The 21,403-nt window shown below is 35.7% G+C and overlaps 1 protein-coding gene across 5 annotated transcripts in view; it reads right to left on the bottom strand.

Moving 5' to 3' along the window:
* The window catches only part of Adgrg2 (adhesion G protein-coupled receptor G2), a 105,374-nt gene that overhangs the window by 27,461 nt on the left and 56,510 nt on the right, over positions 1-21,403 (bottom strand). The window contains exons 4-13 of one of the 5 annotated variants that reach the window (XM_020183281.2): positions 16,153-16,188; positions 13,712-13,759; positions 13,589-13,612; positions 11,994-12,032; positions 10,014-10,055; positions 7,513-7,566; positions 4,413-4,468; positions 2,833-2,888; positions 1,164-1,203; positions 722-759 (exon numbers count right to left, since the gene is read on the bottom strand). In XM_020183281.2, coding sequence (XP_020038870.2) covers positions 722-759; positions 1,164-1,203; positions 2,833-2,888; positions 4,413-4,468; positions 7,513-7,566; positions 10,014-10,055; positions 11,994-12,032; positions 13,589-13,612; positions 13,712-13,759; positions 16,153-16,188 — 433 coding nt within the window. The remainder of the gene's footprint in view (positions 1-721; positions 760-1,163; positions 1,204-2,832; positions 2,889-4,412; positions 4,469-7,512; positions 7,567-10,013; positions 10,056-11,993; positions 12,033-13,588; positions 13,613-13,711; positions 13,760-16,152; positions 16,189-21,403) is intronic. The other 4 variants (XM_074062507.1, XM_074062509.1, XM_074062508.1 and 1 more) reach the window with 4 other exon arrangements.

The following is a 21,403-nucleotide window of genomic DNA, read 5'->3' as shown; positions in this document are numbered from 1 at the left end:
TTTCTCACAAATGGAGAAATGATAATATTTTAAAATTATTACCACATAATAGTTGTACAGGGGGATACATTGTGATAGTTACATATGTGATTACAATATATCTTAGATTTATCCCTTCCATCATTCTCCCTCATCCCTCTCCCTGCCTTCTTAGAACAATTTCAACAGGTTTCATTCTTCTATTTTCATATATGAATACAAAATACATCCATCATATTCACCCTTTCTTTTTTTCACTCCTCCCACTAATAGCCACCACCCCCTGAAACACCTATTTTACCCTCCTACCCTTTTTATGTGCATATTGATAGTCCAAGGGGGTTTCACCTTGGAAATTCAGGATTGTATATAATATACTTTAATCAGATTAACCCTCCCATTACTTACTCTTATTCTATCACCAAGATCCCCTAATATTCAACAGCTCACAGTGCACTATGTTATATTATACTCATACATAGATGGGTTTCAATATTTTTCATTCTCTAACTTTTTCTTTCCCTTTCCTGCTTACCACAGTCCTCTCAGACAGACCAACTAATATAATCTTGTTCTCTGTCTCATCATATATACATATGTATATATGATCATATATATATTTATATATACATTTAACTTATAGGTCTAACTTCTATATATAAGGGAAAACACATGACCTTTGACTTTTTAAGCCTGTCTCACTGAAGAAATAATATTTATTAAATTTTTTTAAATGACTGACCTTTGGGCCTCTGCTGTAGCACATACCATAAAATAAGTCTGAGATAAAACAAAAAAAATGTATATGTTACTTCAACAGTTTTGAAATGTCAGAAAGGCAACCCCTGAATTTTAGAACTGCAGTCCCCCCTAGATATCATTCCTGACATAATCATAAAAGCCATACAACCTCAGGTTGGGTATCTCTGATGTCAGAAAGGTCACCAAGTACATAAGGGAGCACACTGTCTTGGAAGTTTCATTTTAAGAAACTTTGGTCTTACTAAAAGTAGGAGGTAATCACCCATTGCTCCTAGTTCTGATTTTTGGAGTAAAAAACCATGTCTTTTACATGACAGATTTGGGTGAATTTAAATAAATCTCTCTTAAGGGACGCAGAACTCCATACTTTCTCCTAATACTAACAGTAATTATAAACAAGGTACAGGGTATGCTATGATTACCTCGCTTAGGGTTTGTAGGGTTTTGTTGAGCTCTGATCGTCTGTTAATAAAATGAGAGAAATTGATATTAAGGAGACCATTAGTGATGTGATATTCAAAACAAGTTATTTTTGCTTATAGTGTTCACTTTGAAGAAACACAGGGCACAATAAGAAAGTCTATATGGGAACAATCAATTATTTATATGCTCCCCCCCAAAAAATAAACCTAACCAGATGGGAGATGGATGGGTTCTAGCAAAGAACAAGATAAAAATTATGAGTGAGCAATCTCTTTATTCATTAGGCTACTGCAACCCCGGGCAGCTTCTTCTGGCAGAGAGCCAGAGGAAGAGCTGGCTGAGGCAAAAAATTTCTGAGAGGGGCAAGGGCTCACCCTGAGCCTCTGATGAATTTCCCTCTCCAACTGAGGTAGCCTGCCCTCCTCAACACTCTTCAGCCCTTCCTTTCCCCTGTCTCTCACTCCCTTTCAGCTCTCTTCCAATCCCACTCTAACAATATTTACATTTTTACACTTTGGCAGAGATTCACTGAAGTTAAGATAGAAGAAATCTATTTTTAAAAATCACTCTAAGGCAGGAGGTGACTGTTCCACTGGCCAGGGGACACTTGGCAATGTCTGGAGACATGTTTTGGTTGTTAAACTGGGAAGATTGCTACTGGCATCTAATGGGTAGAGGCTAGAGATGCTCTTAAATATGCTACCATGTGCAGGGCAATCTCCTGTAATAAAAATCATCAGGCCCAAAATATAAATAGTGCTGAGGTTAGGAAAGCCTGCTCCAAGGAATGAGCAATAGTTCTAGGCAGCTGAACTCAAGGTCTGGGAGGAAGAGAGGGACCTGGCAGTAGTCAGCTAGCTCCTCAAGCCAGCAGGAATGACTCCTCCATAATCATTCTTGGAAGCCACTTTCTTTATGGAGGTTTCTATGGCCCTAACTGCACTTCTTGCTCTATATTTAGATTCTTAGACCGTCCTTTGGTACTGTGTACATGCCATTTTCATGAAGTTGTTCTTCCCAATGACAAGAGTAAGATGATCTCTGACCTAGGCCATCCTTCTAGCTGACATTTCGACCTATGATTTAACTGGGGGCATCTATTTATAATGCATTTCTCATAGTCTGTGCTAGCCCTTGTAAATTGAGGTCTACTTAGCATAGATCTCTCCTCTTCCTCTTCCTAATCCTCCTCCTTCTACTTCTTCTTCTTCTCTCTCTCTCTCTGACTTTTGAATCACTTATGCTTCATGAAAGCATGAACAAATGGTACACATGGAGTCCTACCCTGAACTCTTTTTTTCAATCATGCTTTAATTGCAACTCAAATACCAACTCAAATGAAGCTGCTGCATAATTTCAGAGCATCAGAAGGAATCTTCCTTGTGGGGATATTAGTTGATGCCAGGTGACTATGGTTAGTTTGCAAAGTAAGCAAGAGCTATTTTGCTCTGTGTCCTTTAGGTCTCTCCTATTCTTGATTTCCAAAAGCTAAAGTGGCTCATAGTTGATTTCTGAAATTTTAATTTTTATTTTATTTATTTAGTTAGTTAGTTTTTGGTGGCACTAGGGTATAAACCCAGGGCCTCATGCTTGCCAGGCAGGCACTCTACCACTTGAGCCACTTCACCAGCCCAGTGCCTGAAGTTTTAAATCAAACAGATTACTCACTTCAGTTCACTTAGAGACAAGACTCCAGTGAAGGTGCCATTAGCTATATCTTGATCCTGTTGGAAGCAAAAACTCATTAAGAACATAAAAATACTATCTGTTGTTGTTTTTTAAAACCCACTCTCTAACAAGAAGTTGTTGTTTACTTTTGTTGGCTACCTGAAGAACTACACCCCAAAGACTGAATCCTAACTCCATGGAATAGTCTATCAGATGATCAAGTTGCACTTGTACAGGTAACTTTTGGGGTACCCAAAAGTTAATCCATATTCACGGAGCCAGTTTTGGGTTATTTATTTATTTATTTATATTAAGTCTATTAGCCATTTGTATTTTATTAAGTATTAAAATATTTATAATTAATCAAACAATAAATAAGTTTATCCAGATTTCATTGCCAATTCCCACTGAAGGGACAGGTTTTTTTTATTTTTTTATTTTTTTATTCGTTGATTCATATGTGCATACATTGTTTGGGCCATGATACTATTTGATGTCCCCACTGCAGAGAAACTAATACAGAAACCTTAAAGTGACAGAGGTCAATATGAGAAGGGGATCAGGAACTAGCGAAAAGGTCAGTTAGAGATGAATCAACTTAGAATGTGACACATTTGTACACGGAAGCAATGCGAGGAATCTCCCTGTCTAGCTATCCTTATCTCAACTAGCAAAAATGCTTTGTCTTCCTTATTATTGCTTGTACTTTGTCTTCAGCAAAATTAGAGATAAGGGCAGAACAGATTCTGCCTGGAAGTGGGGGTGGGGGGAAGGGAGAGGGAGCAGGGGGGGTTGGGGGAGAACTGGCCTGAACAATGCATGCAAATATTTATTTATTTTTTAATTTCTGAGTCAGCAACTCTGATATGCTAAGTTCTGTCTTTCTTATTTCAAAGGTTTCCCCAAAATAACACTATTAAAGCTCTCCTTATGACAGGTCCCAGAGTAAGAGACCTCAATGTAAAGAACTTGACAGCACCATTGCGGCATTTCTAGTACCCACCTCATGGCCCAATACACAGTAGGGGAAATATACATGGAATGAACAAACATGTTTGGTTGCGATCCTTTGAACCAATCTAGGTTATGGGAAGGCTGATACCACTGTATCTGAATCCCCCATGTGGGGAACATGATCAAATTTGGAGGATTATTCTTAGATTCAATACATATATTTCTTGTTGCTAGGAGTGTATAAGATAATTTTTTACATTTTAATTGGTAATAGAATTGCATTGTATTAACATTCTTATTCAGCTGCAAACCTAATGAAAACCAAAATATAATTATTAACAAAACATCATAATTATCATGAATTCAAGTTCTTATCACAAAACTAGAGTCGACAATACATACTATATTTAAATTTGGTCATAAAAGTAAATACGCCAAATACCATAAATAATGTGAACCTCCAGTAAAACTTTAAATACATGAAAATTCACTTTTTAAGATTGAAGCAAAGGCTGGGGACATGGCTTAAATGGTAGAGCACCTGCACAGCAAGTGCAAGGCCTTGAATTCAAACCCTAGTAACCACCAGAAAGAAAAAGATTACAGCAAAAAAAAAAAAAACCTACCTGGGAAATATTGTGTTCTTCATCATATTGAAACATTATCTCACCTCTAAAAAACACTAAAAAGAAAATTTCAAAAGAAAATTTGATATTTGTGCTCTTACAGTTTAACAATTAATACAGTGCATAAAAGTTACCAAATTACTTTATAAATGATCTCATCAAATGTTTTTTATTCTCATTTACTCTCCTATCAAGCTACTCAATGATTATCAATATAATTTTCAAAACATATGAGCTATAAATTTTATGTGGGAATTGAGAAACAGAAACTTTTCCACTTGTGAGGAAAATTTCAACCCTGTGTTCCTGAGTCTCATTGGAACTTTGTTTCTCTTAAAATAACTGAAGGACTGTGGCTCCAATGTTAACTTTAAAAATATTTTTAAAACTAATATAGTTGCAGCTACATATAGAAGAGAAGAAGCAAAAAAATGTTTCTCTGCAGGTAAACAGCCTTATGGATGTCTATTCTATGTCAGTTTTTAAATTTGGTTTTTGTTTTTAAAATATGGCAACCAAATGCAATTGTCTTTCCTAAAAACACAGCTGAAATTTTGCTTTGAAACCTGAATAGTGTGCAAGGCAATTCTTAATTTGAACTCATTGTTGCTTTCACTTCAGAAACACCAGAAAAACTTGTTAAAATGTTCACTTTGGGAGATATTAAACTCAATTTCAGTCAAGCTATGTCCTTCAGGGTACGTCTATGGGCTTCTACTCTTTCTAGAAACAAATAAAATGAAAACTCCTGAACAGAAGTACATGGTATACACTTCATATAGGGATCAAAAACTGGCCTCTTGACCAATGCAGCAAAGATGTCATATAAAACAGAGCTGGTTTTGGTCAGTGTTGTTGGTAATAAATCAGTTAAGTAAATATTTGAGGTTTGATGGAATATATGGTCTTTGTTGAAACTACCCAATTCTTTCATTATAGCATGATGCCCATAGATAATACATAGGTAAATGGGCATGTATGGGCCAATAAAACTTTATTTACAAAAACAAGTGGCTGGCCATATTTGGACTATGCGTGATAGTTTACCAACCTCTGAGCTAGAGGGTTGGAGGCCTCCTCATTTCCTCTTATTACATCCCAAAGTAAAACAATTGATTCCCACAGCCATAAATCCTATGGAGCCATGTATCCTATGGTCTACTTCCACTTAAAAATGGCTGACAAAGCCATGTGACCAGTGATTCAAGTGACTGATCTGAGGCAACTTTTTTACTGAGAACCTCAACTTTTGCATATTGACACTGAGATTTCAATTAATACAGTACGTGAGTATTGAAAGTAAAGATACTTGATATCTGTGTAGAATTATTTGTCAAATTTTTAAAAACTCTTAGTTTTTAAATGCTTGTTTAGGTGTGTGTGTGTGTGTGTATACATGTGCGTGCACGTGCATGTACATCTGTGCACATGCACTGACACTCACAATTTCTCTCCCTTGTATGGTTTTTGAGTTCAGGGTGAGTTTCAAAAATGTGCTATGAGCTCAGTGGTTCTGGTTGCACACAGCAATGAAGAAGCCACCACCTTTTGACCCTCAGCCTAATTCTTCCTGCTCAGTTAGCTCCCACCGTATTTACTAGCTTCCACTTTCTTTAATGTATCCAGATTGAAACCTGCAAGAAGCAAAGGTTTCTAGTTTCTGGCAAGATATCATGGGATTTCTGGTGCCAAACGAGTTAGTTCCCTGATGAGGCTGTTTTGTTTCACTGAAACAAATGGTCAAGTCAGTCACTTAATTGAGGAAAATGTTACTCTACCAGCTTTCTGGCATGTGTTATTCAAGATGACCAGGTTTGGTTTTATTGACTACATGTTCAATTTCATTTATCAAACATCATGTAGACACAACATTGAATTAGACATTAGTCATCAGCCTAAAATATTAGATGAAGCACAAAAGTAATGGCATTATGGGAAATATAGTAAAGAGAAGTGTAAGAGAGGGGAGAAGGAAGGAGGAAAAAAAGAGAAGAGAAAGTTACCCAACGTATGAAAATGAAATGTATCCAGTGAGTTCTTTTCCTTTAAACCAGTTAATATTTCCCTCTTATATTCTACCTGGAGCATAGTATCCGCAAAAATTTCAGATGAGCAAGTCTCACATTCACAAAGCAGGAAGTATTTGTGGAGTTTTCTTTTAATAGAAAGTCTTCTAGTTTTCTAATCCATTCAACCTGAACTTACTTACTTGAAATTGTTACCTATGTTTTTCAAATAAATAATAAAGCTTTTTAAAAGGAACAGCATAAAAGGAAAAATTCCTGTAATGATTACTATTGGAGTCATACCAAGACCTTAATGTTTTAAAATGCCTTCTCCCTTCCAATAATTCCTACCCAGTTCTCACCTGGCTGGCACACCACATCTTTCTGCTTTTTTTTTTTTACAATTGCTTTCATTGGTTTTAATAAAGAAGGTAGTCTAGAGAACCAAATAAATATGAGAAAATAAGTTGTTTTATTCTTCTAGCCCATGGCAGAAGAAAAAATATTCCTATTTCAAAAACAGAATATTCTCAAGAGATTACCATCTCAATTATAAAAAAAAAACAGTGGATGGTTTTAGGTGGTTAGAGATGGAAAAACACACTATGGATATACTGGAATCAGCACTTAATTATCTGGGTATATATAAGGTTTCAACATTCTAGCAGTCTGCTTTTATTCTTAGCAAAGAACAATACTCTGTTTCTAGGCTATAATACTTAAGGTCCTGTGGAAAAGTTTGAGGGATTTATGTACAAAAAGTGGCTTTTAATAATTAATAATTTCATTATTATGTTCATGAATTAACTCAGGGAATAAGCTATTGCTTTAAAGTTACAGTGAAAACTGTTTGTTGTAGAGCTCCACGGCTCATATTAAGGAAATCAATCCATTTTCTTTCACTAGACAATGTGAAGATAATTTCGGCCTGATCTAAAATTTGTTTTTGTTTTCACTAAGGAAGTATGAAGTAGCCAGGAAGTATGAAAAGAAACAAGTCAGAGAGGCATGCACATACACAACAGGAAAGAAACAAACCATTTGTCTCTATGGAGAAAATCTACTGGCAATGTGTAATATATGTAAGAACTAACCTGAATCATTGCAAATGGATGACAAATTACAAATATTTCTCTGGGATTTTACACCTGTGGGGGGAAAAACACAAGTCAGCTGGTTAATTATGTCAAAACCTGCACTTGTATCCTACACTGTCAAGAATTCACAAATGAAGACATCTGACATGGGCCAAAAATATGAATAGGTGAGATATAATTGGCTGTATGAATTCTACAAAAACTAAAGGAATGAGTTTTTGTTTAGTCAGTCAGCTCTGACTCATTACTATTCTGTAGTGTCAGAACCCCATTCCCAATTAACCCCTTTCCTATTGAATATAAACAGAGCACCATGAAAACAAATCAAATATAGAGACTTTAAATGGAATAGCTCTCAATCATAGATCTTCCTTCCCTTTCTGGATAAGACAGCCCTCGATATTTTTTGCAAGTCCATGTACAAAATAATATTAATGTCATGGTATTTCTTCATGAGAAAAATTACAAAATTTAAAACAGATTTTCTGAGTACCTACCACATTCTATAGGTTTTGAGAGGTTACAGATACAGACCTGCCCTCAAGCAACTTACAGCTTAGTGGGTGATGCTGGTCAGGAAATAAAAAGTTTGAGTGATAGCCGAGGACATCAGACCACACAGGCATACAAAGGGGGCAGAGATGAATGGGAGATGAAATAAGCCACATTACAACAAAAAGTGTCATACAGATTAATCTGCAAAACACTTTCCCCTTTGGTGAAAGGGGAAGAACATCTCTTCTTTGATTTGAAAAGAGCTCAAGGTTTAGTTTTCTAAAACTCCTTCCTTCATTAATTGCAATCTTTTGGTGAAGCATAAGAAATCTGTAAGAAATGGGAGGGGCTAATGCTAATCATGTACTAAATAAATCATCAAGAGAAAAAGACTGTTACATTAGGGAATATTTTTGCCTCTTTATTATGTCTTCTTTGGTCATAATTATGTATGCAATGCCCAATTGCTAGTTTATTTCCATTGTACATTACTTACAATGTACATTAGTTTGTTCCAATGAGAAAACTAGTTTGGATGCAAATTAAAATTGTAATTTGATTTAATGAATGTCATATAGTTTCTTACATGTCAGGTAACTTTTGACACTTAAATTCAGTTTGTTCACAAAATCAAAACTGTTAGCTGAAGCATGGTTCATATGCATCAATAAAGCATTCTGGCAGAAACTATATCACCAGACATATAGATTTCTATTTATTCTTCCACAGCAATGTTACCTACACCAAAGAGGAAAACCTCTACTAAATGTACTTGCTTATAGAGATGTAATTGATTATAATATAGGCATCATGCAAATATCATAAAATATATAGATGGCAGTAGTGCTTTCAATGTTTTTTAAATCACCTCCATGGCTCGCTAAGCTTGTCATTCTACCATCTCTCATCTTTCTCCAAATTTTACCTCTATTTCCAGTGATGTATGTCTTTATGCTTCTCTTTCTTCTTTCTTTTTTGTTTATTTACTTTTTTTTTTCTTTTGAGACAGGGTCTCACTATGTAGCACAGGCTGGTCTCAAACTCATGATCCCCCTGCCTTTGACTCCAGAGGGCTGAGATTACAGGCACACACCACCATGCTTGGCTTTGCTGCTCTTTGATACTGCAAATTTCCTTTCCTATTTCTAGAAATGTTATTTGTAATATCCCCAAGTACATGAACACAGGTCATTCCTTGAATCCTGAGGGAGAAAACTTTGAGAAGGGCTAGACACTAAAGAGTTTATGCACTGTGAGCCACATGGTCTCAGTTGCAACTACTCAACTCTACCATTCTATGTAGCAGAAAAGTAGCCATAGAAAATATGTAAACAAATGGGCATTACAGTGTTTCAATAAAACTTTATTTACAAAAACAGGCAGTGAACCAGATTTGGCCCATTGGAAATAGTTTGCCTCCCCTTGATTAAAATCAATCACAAGCCTTTATTGAACATGTCTTATGTGCCTAGTCTTGTGCCAGGAACTTAAAAGTACACTCCTTTTTTGTTTTGAAAAGAGTTTGAGGTCATTCCTCTCAAAAATTGCATCCTCTTGATAAACTCATTACCACCAGGCCTTCTACCTCAAATGCCTCTTAACCATGTTAGAAATATTTGTGGGATTAGAGGTGTAGCTCAGTGGTAGAGAACATGCTTATCCATGGGTTCCATCCCCAGCACCAACAAAAAGGGATAAAAAGAAATACTTGTGGAATCATTGTCTTTATCTGCATACACATTCATGTTGGTTACCAGTTTGTTTGCCTTGTCTCCCCCTTAGACTAGTAGTTTCTTGAAGATGGTACTTTGTCTGATAATTATTATATAGCCCTAAACACCTAGTACAACTTCAAGTACCCAGTTTTGCATACACACCTATTAAGAATAGATTTTATTTTTAAAAAGTAGGAAAAAAGAGAAAGAAATCATAAACACCAGTCATTTGTTAATTTTACTTTAGTTATATAAAAAGAAAGTCTTGATATTGATAATAAGTCATACCTGATGCATTGAAGGTTTTTACTATAGTGATTTTAGTTTTTTCTGCAAAGAAGCAATTTAAATATTAGAGCAGAATTGTTGCTTTTTTTTTAATTTGCCATGAATATTATTTTTTAGTGAACTGGTAAGAAAATCACATTGGTTGACATTTTTAAGACACCATCAGTCATCTAAGTACCAGAACAAATGGGATTCACATTCATGGAACATGTAGCACTGGTTTAGGGTGGGTCTGGGAGTTGGAGTCTCATGTTTACCCAGTTAGATCACACCCAGTACACGCCCCACAGCTTGTGTGATTCTACTTCAGTTTCCAGGCACTGTGGCTAGATCAACAAATGTGAATTTACACTTCAGATATTATAGAATTAAGTCACTATCAGGATCTTCAGATAACAGGTTGTAAAAAGCAGGTGATTTAGAATCAAAATTAATGTGACTCAGTACACATTAATTAATATTGTTACTATAGTCATAATCAAGCATCCCGATATTTTCTTTAGGACTTAGCACAATACTATCCCCATTGTACTGGCAGATAAAGCTATTCCCAGGGAGGTCAAGACCATCCAACTATTATCACACAACAGACCCACAGTAAAACTAGGACTTCTCAAAGTTAGGGGCTCACAGGCAAATATTAACATGCTCTGATGAAGCAAATCTTAACAAATATCTTTCCAGTGCAGTTTGGAGACAGAACCCACGGTTCACTCATCCAGATAATGGAGACCGAAGTTCAGAAACCCGTGCTGTAAAGATGGTCTAGTACAAGAGGCTGTGTTCAGGACACATATTTGCAAAGAAGCTCAGTCTTCTAGAGTAAATGGGCAAATTCTGAAGAAAAGACCAAACTCAAGAGCCTGGAGACACACTGAAAATGATGATATTATACTGAGAGCTTCAGAAATCCTCCTTTGTGTGTGTGCCACTGATGAGTTGTTTTCAGTGTGTGATCCATGGGCAATTGTTGGTGGTAATTATAGCAGCAGATAGCATTTTGCATTATTAATTAGAAAACTTTAAATATATTATTTTTGTCTGCCTTGATATTTTCCTCTCCAGAGCAAACAGAACACGACTGTGAAATGAAATTCTAGTTTTAGTAACTAAAGTGCTTTTGCAGAAAAATGTTCAACCTCAGTAGCAATCAAAAATGAAAAGTAAATCCTAACGAATTGAGAAAAAGACTTAATAACATAATATAGTCTCAGCAAAAGTGTAGTGTGACAGACTTCTCATCCACTGCTATTAAGAATGTTCCTGGGTACAACCTTTCTAGAAGGCAATTGGGCAGTAGGTATCAGGGTCTTAAAATATTCATACTGCTGACCCATTATGTCCAATCCTTGGAATGTATCCTACAGAAATCAGGAATGAATGCAAAGATGTTGGACCAGGATGTTCATTGCAACAACTTCTATTAAAAAAATAGAAACAACTTTAATGTTCAACATATAGCACACAATGGAATATTATCAAGTCATTAATGGCAAGGAGCACTGGGAAATACTTATAATATTAAGTTAAAAGAGCAAGATATAAAATCTATGTGAATCTGACTATTTTGCAAAGGATATGTAGAGTATATGTATATAAACACATGCATGTAAGATACCAAATGAAAATGTACTAAATTACTAATAGTAATAGACTTAGGAAAGCAACATTAAAGGAGACTTCTATTTTCTTCTCTGTATTTCTCTATATTCTCCATTTTATGAGCTAATATGTATCACTATGACAGTCAAAAATAATACTATATGTTATTTTAAATGGAGTGCTATGGCCACAATCGTTTGGAAGTTTGAGAGTGCAGGGACAACGGAATTATTCAATTTCAAAGTCAAAGGATTAATAAATCTATGGTTGAAGACACAAGAAAGTGAGCAGGCAAAGGAAAAATATTTACTACACAAGTGAGATACTCAAGAAGCCATAGAAGACATGCTATGACATTTAGAAATAACTTGATATTACCTGTTTTGTTTAAAGTAGACAATACACTTGAAGTAGCATCTGAAATAAAATAAAAATTACTATTAATACTAGCATGACTAACAAATCTGAGTCTTCCTAAGCTCTTTAAACAATTCACTCTTCCCCAAATCTGACAGAAGTTAGAGAGCTTTGCAAAAACCAACTTGGACTACTTAATGCATTGGCTGCTCATTCCATCACACTACCCATTCTCCAACCTGATTGCCAGTTATATGTCTAACACAAACCAACAGTCCTATAATTACTAGATTTAAATAAACTCATTTGTGTTGTTTTATTATGTTCCTTTTTCTTGTATGATAATAAAAGTTCCTAAATGATATGAAATTTTCAGCATTAATTCTAACTTTAATAGATAGTTCTGGGATGCTTATGCATTTTTACCAGTTATATACTCTTATAAAGCAATTTTAAATAATTCTAGTTTAAATTTAGAGTTCTTAAACATAACCTTCAACCAACTTTGAGGAAAATTTCATTCTGATCCTGTTCAATGTACAAGCCAATTAAAATCTATTCTACTGGTATTTCTTTAAATGAATTTATTATTCTGGATGAAATTTTAGGGGAAAAAAGGCATGAGCTGGGTATGGTGGTGCACATCTGTAATTTCAGCACTCAGGAGGCTGAGGCAGGAAAATCATGAGATCAAGGCTAGCCTAGCTACTTAGTAAGATCCTTTCTCAAAAAAACAAACAAAAAATGAACAGAAATATCTTACATTATCATGCCTAAAATGCACATGAAACACACACACACAATGGGATTCAAAAACTGCTGTCAAAACTAAATTGAAGACATACTTTTCGTTATAAAAAGTAATTAAACATGAAAATGATAACTTTTGGTCCTTCCCCTTGTTCTAAATATGAATTTAAGCCACTTTTGGTCAGTATAAGCTGCATCTATGATTATTTAGCTCCTTAACCACCAACCACATAGTGAGATTTTTATTTTAACTAAGGGATTCTGAAAAGTGTTGGGGTTTGACCAGTAAGATAGAAGGCTGTTTACCCACAGAGGGGAGGGAACAGAATGTGCTGCCCTATCCACCTCTCTGGAATATAGCACAGCTCTTTGTCCTTTTCTCTAGTTGATGAGGAAGCCAGTTTTTTTCCATCTCATACTATTTAAAAATTGATAAAAAAATCATCCATAAAGAGGCTGTCATCGAACATTCTGTGCCTCCAAATCCATGCTGAATCATACTGAAGTCACTGGATGTGCTTTTCACATTTAAACAATATGTCATGTCAAACTTTCTGGCATTGTAACAGAACAAGTAAAATGGAATTCTCAAATGTGATTGATATTTCTTTTCTTTTCTAGAATAGTTAGAGTGGTAGAGGGCTGTCTTCCCTCCATGGCCATAAGAATTTCATCATTTAACCAGAAAGTTTATGTCACTCTCATGTGTTGACAGTGTTTATTTTTATTTGGGGGTTTTGGGTTATTGGAAATCACTCAGTGTACTCAGACATAATTTAGAGGTAGAAATCTTCAACACCATTCATTACAATTCTATTCATATTAAGGGTTATCAATTTTCACTTGCTTCAGAAAAAAATTCTTACCATCGAGGCTTGTAGTTTCTGCCCCTTTTTGTCCCAAGGAGAAAAACAATATGAAGGTAAAATTAAAACAAAAACTTAACAAATTGGACTAACTCTAGGTTTAAAATTTTTTTAGAATCTTGCCTGGAGTACCATTGGAGTACGGGACAACACTGACAAGAGATGATTCAGCTACAGGAAAGAAAAAAAATTAAATAAATACTTTGAAACAATTATTTATTAAATTTTAAGGAGTCAGAACTTTTGAGATATAATTATAAAAAGAAGTAGAAAACATTCTATGTGATCCATGATCACAAAGCCTGCTACTACCTATGAAATATCATGGAAATAAGTTTAGAAACTACACCAAAATAGAAGAAATATTACTTTCCAATTTTTTTTAGCCGAGAGAGTTTTAGAAAACATTTAAAATAACTTGTTAAACTACAATCATGAAATATATTGGCACATTGACTCAATTTTGTTATAATGATGCCTGCCAACTCTTCCCACAGTGAATGTAGGATTACAAAACAAACAAACAAAACAACCCTGCTGCCCTGCTGCCACTCAATATTGTACTACCTAACCCAATTTCCTGCTAAGCTATTTTAAAATATAGCTACTATTAAGACAATCAATGAAGTTATAAATTTCCTGTGGAATGCCTCCATTTACCCTACGAGGTCAATCTACTACACACATTTTGCATGTTTAAATATTTAAAAGATTCAATGGCTTGACTTCAACCTACACATAGAAAAATAAACACAAACATTTAATAACAAATAAATTTTGCAGTAGGGAGCCTGATTTTCAGGTGGTATGGACAAAACTTGGGCTGCCCTATCTATTTTAGACTGCTCATGCGTTGGCTGAAGCACACATCCTGTCTGTCTGTCTCACATTATTGCTTCCATATTTTGTCATTTACTACATTTATTTTTTAAACAATTACCAAGGATAGCTCTTGAGGAGTAACACAGTTCCTGAGCAATTCAAAATTTGGCTATGAACTCCTTTGTTCTTGGGGAAGAATAAAATAATTGGCTAAAGCTGTTTTTTTAATTAATGGCTTAAATTTCTTTGAATGCTGATGACTGGGTGACACCATGAAAAGAAGAGGACTTGGGCACAGTTTTCTTTGTCCCTCAATGCTACATTGGTTCTTACCTTCCTGTTTGTGAAGCTCTACCCCAGGGCACCCAGAGCCCAGGCTGTGGCTACAATCAATGTTCATTCCCAAAGCACCACTCCCCACTCTATGTAAACAAGATTCTGCAGATATTACCATGATTGCATTTCTTGAAAGCTGTTCTGCTGGAAGAAAAATACACTGGTGCATTGTACCCTGAAAGCTTAAGAACTAGGGGGCAAATAGACATGGTCAAAAGAGCCTGAGCTTTGGTAGCTTGCAGTTCAGGGTTCAAGTCTCTCCCCCATATTTTAGTAACTCATACTAATTAATGATCGTTATTATTTATCAGGGACTAAATATGCACTAGGCACATGTGTTATCTCTATCTCATTTAATCTTTGCAAATACCCTAGGAAGCAGGTACTGTTATTCTCTACAGTTTACAGAGAAGGAAACTGAGCCACAGAAAAGTTAAGGAACTTACCCAAAATCTTAGCTAGCAATAGGGGTAGGAGGGTAGTGGACCATATTCAAACCTCAATAGACTGGCTCCAGAGAATATGTAAATATGAGCAAGTTTTCCCCTCTGAGCCTCACTTTCTTCACTATAAAATGAATATAATGATTCCTATGCCGCAAAACTGAAAGGAATGAGATGTTGTCTGAAGATGTCTAGGCACACAGTATATGCAGAAGAATTAATTTTAATTGCTATTATTATTGATTTGATTAAACTAAATGAATAACAGTAGAAGCTCACTTCACACAACTAAGTATAGAATGTGCATTGACTCACTAACATTCTGGGATATATGATATAACAAAAAGAATATAGAAATAGGAATCAAAGAAGTCATCTGGTGTCTCCGTATGACATGGGGCAAGAAGCTATGAGGTCTTAGACAAGTTATTCAGCCACTGCAGGCTTCATCCTCTCATCAACTAAGGGTTGGGGCTGGACCGCTTTATCCTTAAGAACCTATTTCTAGCTATTAGTCTCAAATTAGGGTACTGTTCCCAGTTCCTGCCAATACAGCCTCTAGTCATACATTTCTCTTTATTTGCCTTCCCATACTAGCGAGTGCTAAGGCTTTTAGAAGCCTTTTGAAAAATATTCTTTCAGTGAGGATACTGAGGGAGAACATCTCATCCCGCAAATATAAGAATACTTGGAATGTTTAAGTTCTTGGTACTCTTCAGACTTGTGAACTAGAATACCAAAAATAACTGAAAAACTTAAGCAGCTATTGTAATGTAAATCCACAATATTTTCCCCAATGACTTATTCCCCAGTATATTGATCTTTCCATAAGCCATATGACATAATTTAACCAAGGTATTTGGCGGAAAACAATTTTGCTGTATCTGACCATATACCATATTGCATATAGAACTTTTAGAACAATACTTTCTTAAAATTCCCCAATCATAAAATAAGTCTTACCAGATGGTGATAACAAACTGGAATTATCAGCATTTTCTGTCCAAAAAAAGGTAATTTAAAATTAGTTTCGGTTATGCACAAATTTGTAGGTGATTAACATATTTATAGCAATAAACGTAAATTGAATTGCAAATAACTACCAAAAGAGGGCAGTATGTTAATTTACTATTATTTTTAGTACTATGATCAGTACTCCTTTTCAATTCTCTACAAAGACATCTGAAGCATTATTTCTAATTTTTTGTTTGATTTTTTTTTTCTTTTTTAAGACAGGGTCTCGCTATGTAGCCCAGGCTGGCCCAGAACTCACTATGTATCTAAGGTTGTACTCAAATTTGTGGTCCTCCTGCCTCTACCACCCCAGTACTGAAATTATAGGTATGTGACACCATGCCTGGCTATCCTTTCAATTTTTAACTTTTGGTGGTGCCTCATATATTGTGCTTTATAATAGTTTGGTATATTTTGAACTGTAAATGATGACTAAGAACTTCAGTGATTGGCTGATGTATATTAAAATGTGTAGAAACAGATGTGTACACCTGAATGGACATGGTGGCACACACCTGTAATTCCAGCACTCAGGAAGATCCACCATTAAGGCAAGAGGATCGCAAGTTCAAGGCCAGCCTAGGCTACATAGCAAGACCATGTCTCAAAAAAAAGTTTATGTCTGCATAAATTAAGCTTCCACTAACTGCTTCTTTTTAGCACAGACTTTATGCCTATTATGCTACCACTTCCTTATGATTTAAACTAGATCAGATGCTCTTGGGTGTATAAATTACAAGAGCTACTGAGTTATTTATGTTGAGAAAATGCTTAGATACCTTAAAAGAAAAGTAATTCTATTTTTTTCTCCATGGAAAATAATACAAACTTATTGGAGAAACTCCAGAAATGAGAGGTAACAAAAAGAAGAAAATAAAAATCACCTAAAATTTCACTGCCTAGAAATAAGTGGCATTAATAATGATAACATATGTAATTTTCTTTCTATGTACATAATTACATATATATATATATTTATACATATGATAAGGATCATATCATGCAAAACTATTTATATCTTGATTTTTCTTATGTTAATATGTCTTGAAAATTGTTCTTTTTTGTTTTAGTTATTTTTCTGTTTTTTTTTATTCTTGTGCTGGGTGGGGGTACATTGTAGCATTTACAAAGGTTCTTACAATGTATCAAATACATCATACTTGAATTCATCCTCTCCTCTGCTCTCTTTCATCCCCCCCTCTCCTGATTCCTGGAACAGTTTCAATAGGTATCATTTTTGCATTTACATACATGTTTATATGTTATTTGCACTGTATTCATCCTCTTACCCCTTTCCCCACCACCTCCTTCCTCCCACCCTGCAGAACCTGTTCCGCCCTCTGTTCTCTGATTTTGTAGAAGATAAAACATAAAAGCTAAAATGAGAAACATGGTCTTTTTGCTAGTTTGAGATAAAGATAGCTACACAGGAAGTTTCCTTGTGTTGTTTCCATGCATATATGTATTACAACCCCAACTGGTTCATCTCTTCCAGTCCTCTTCACTCCTCCCTAGTCCCCTTCCCATGGTGGCCCAGGCCAGTTTAAGATTTCTATATTCATTCCTGTACTGTAAGCACATTAACCACATTCAAGTTTTTTGTTTTCTTCCCTTGTCCTAGACTCCCATGCATGGCCTCCCCTTAGTGTGACCCGTGTCCCATAATATTCCTGCATTTGTTTTAGGTCTATAATCCGCATATGAGGGAGAACATGTGGCTTTTGGCCTTCTGAACCTGGCTAACTTAGCTTAAGATGATGTTCTCCACTTCTATCCATTTACCTGAGAATGACAAAATTTCATTCTTCTTTGAAAATTGTTCTATATCACAATTTTCCACAAAACTGTGATGGCTTCCTAGCATTTCATTGACTAGATATACCATTTACCTCTATAATAAATTTCCTTTAAATGAACATTTTGGTGTGAACGATTTTTGATGATTACAAGCAATGTTGGTTTTTTGAATACATACAGGGCTATTTCTTTCAGAAATTCCATGAATTTTCGTTGTCAAAATGCCCTGTAGAAAACTTGAACCAATTTATACTAACCTTTGCTATATGCAAGAGTGTTATTTCCCCAAACCCTCACCAACATGGGATATTACAAACTAAATTTTTTTTAATTACAAAAGAACAGTTGCTTTCTTAATGGTATTTTGACATACAATTAATAGGAAAGAATAAGCATGTTTGCATGCTAAAATTGCACAGTGGAATATACCTAGTAGCTTCCAGGAGCCTGTTTTTCTGAAATGATGGCAGAGTATTGAGTGTTTTCTGGGATAATTAGAATCCTAATTCTGCTTGCATGCAGAACTGAATGAATGATCAATTCTTCAATTCCTCTGCAGCCAATGGACAAATGTAGGCACAGCAAGCAGGTGCATTGGTGCCCTAATTTAATTGGAATTATCTCTTCAATATATCCCTCATACTATTTTAATATTCTACCAATTTAAGAGTCTTTAGTTAAAAGGCTAATTTAAAAATACTCTTAGAAACTGTCAAAATATCCCTATTTGCAGATGACATGATCCTATACCTTAAAGACCCAAAAAACTCTACTCAGAAGCTTCTAGACATCATCAATAGCTATAGCAAGGTAGCAGGATATAAAATCAACATAGAAAAATCATTAGCATTTCTATACACTAACAATGAGCAAACGGAAAAAGAATGTATGAAAACAATTCCATTTACAATAGCCTCAAAAAGCATCAAATACCTAGGTGTAAACCTAACAAAAGATGTGAAAGACCTCTACAAGGAAAACTATACACTTCTGAAGAAAGAGATTGAGGAAGACTATAGAAAGTGGAGAGATCTCCCATGCTCATGGATTGGTAGAATCAACATAGTAAAAATGTCAATACTCCCAAAAGCAATCTACATGTTGAATGCAATTCCCATCAAAATTCCAATGACATTCATTAAAGAGATTGAAAAATCTACTGTTAAATTTATATGGAAACACAAGAGGCCACGAATAGCCAAGGCAATACTCAGTCAAAAGAACAATGCAGGAGGTATCACGATACCTGACTTCAAACTATATTACAAAGCAATAACAATAAAAACAGCATGGTACTGACACAAAAACAGACATGAAGACCAGTGGAACAGAATAGAGGACCCAGATATGAAGTCACACAACTATAACCAACTTGTCTTTGACAAAGGCGCTAAAAATATACGATGGAGAAATAGCAGCCTCTTCAACAAAAACTGCTGGGAAAACTGGTTAGCAGTCTGCAAAAAACTGAAACTAGATCCATGTATATCATCCTATACCAATATTAACTCAAAATGGATCAAGGATCTTAATATCAGAACACAAACTCTAAAATTGATACAGGAAAGAGTAGGAAATACTCTGGAGTTAGTGGGTATAGGTAAGAACTTTCTCAACGAAACCCCAGCAGCACAGCAACTAAGAGATAGCATAGATAAATGGGACCTCATAAAACTAAAAAGCTTCTGTTCATCAAAAGAAATGGTCTCTAAACTGAAGAGAACACCCACAGAGTGAGAGAAAATATTTGCCAACTACACATCAGACAAAGGACTGATAACCAGAATATATAGGGAACTTAAAAAACTAAATTCTCCCAAAACGAATGAACCAATAAAGAAATGGGCAACTGAACGAAACAGAACTTTCTCAAAAGAAGAAATTCAAATGGCCAAAAAACACATGAAAAAATGCTCACCATCTCTAGCAATAAAGGAAATGCAAATTAAAACCACACTAAGATTCCACCTCACCCCTGTTAGAATAGCCATCATTAGCAACACCACCACCAACAGGTGTTGGCGAGGATGCAGGGAAAAAGGAACCCTCTTACACTGTTGGTGGGAGTGTAAACTAGTACAACCACTCTGGAAAAAAATTTGGAGGCTACTTAAAAAGCTAGACATTGATCTACCATTTGATCCAGCAATACTACTCTTGGGGATATACCCAAAAGACTGTGACACAGGTTACTCCAGAGGCACCTGCACACCCATGTTTATTGCAGCACTATTCACAATAGCCAAGTCATGGAAACAGCCAAGATGCCCGACCACTGACGAATGGATTAAGAAAATGTGGTATCTATACGCAATGGAATTTTATGCAGCCATGAAGAGGAACGAAATGTTATTCACTGGTAAATGGATGGAATTGGAGAACATCATTCTGAGTGAGGTTAGCCTGGCCCAAAAGACCAAAAATCGTATGTTCTCCCTCATATGTGGACATTAGATCAAGGGCAAACACAACAATGGGATTGGACTTTGAGCACATGATAAAAGCTAGAGCACACAAGGGAGGGGTGAGGATAGGTAAGACACCTAAAATACTAGATAGCATTTGTTGCCCTCAACGCAGAGAAATAAGGCAGATATCTTAAAAGCAACTGAGGCCAATAGGAAAAGGGGACCAGGAACTAGTGAAAAGGTGAGATCAAAAAGAATTAACCTAGAAGGTAACACATACACACAGGAAATTAATGTGAGTCAACTCCCTGTATAGCTATCCTTATCTCAACCAGCAAAAACCCTTGTTCCTTCTTATATGGCTTATACTCTCTCTACAACAAAATTAGAAATAAGGGCAAAATAGTTTCTGCTGGGTATTGAGGGGGTGGGGGAGAGAGGGAGGGGGCGGAGTGGGTGGTAAGGGAGGGGATGGGGGCAGGGGGGAGAAATGACCCAAGCCTTGTATGAACATATGAATAATAAAATAAAATAAAAATACTCTTAAAAGAATTTAGGGCCATTCAATCACATGTTAGAATGAGTTACTTCAAATTTACTGATTTCTTCTAGCAATGAGCCGTACTGCGCAATGTGAAAAAGCACTGAGGAAAACTAACATTCAATACAGGCTACTCTGAAAATGACCTAGTTGGTTAGGTGAAGTGGAGTGAGGTAGGAGGGTGGAGCAGGATCAAAGCACTGGGATAGAGCGGAATACTAGAGAACAGGAACAGAGAGTGGTATTGAAGGGCAATAAAGCCGATACTGCTTCCTTTACAATTTTTCTCAGTAGCTGATCATAAGCAACAATGGTGCCCATCTTCTCTACTATCAAATCTTGATCCACAGCTGTATACTCATAGGGAAAGGAGATGATTTAAGTTCCACCTCTTTCTTAGATATTAGAAGAAACTCAAGGGTAAGGGGAGTACCAAAGCAGAGAAGGAAGTTTC

This window comes from Castor canadensis, chromosome X (genome assembly GCF_047511655.1).
Source record: "Castor canadensis chromosome X, mCasCan1.hap1v2, whole genome shotgun sequence".
Classification (NCBI taxonomy): Eukaryota; Metazoa; Chordata; class Mammalia; order Rodentia; family Castoridae; genus Castor; species Castor canadensis.
The sequence above is the reverse complement of the archived record's forward strand: the minus strand, read 5'-3'. Positions and strand labels throughout refer to the sequence as shown.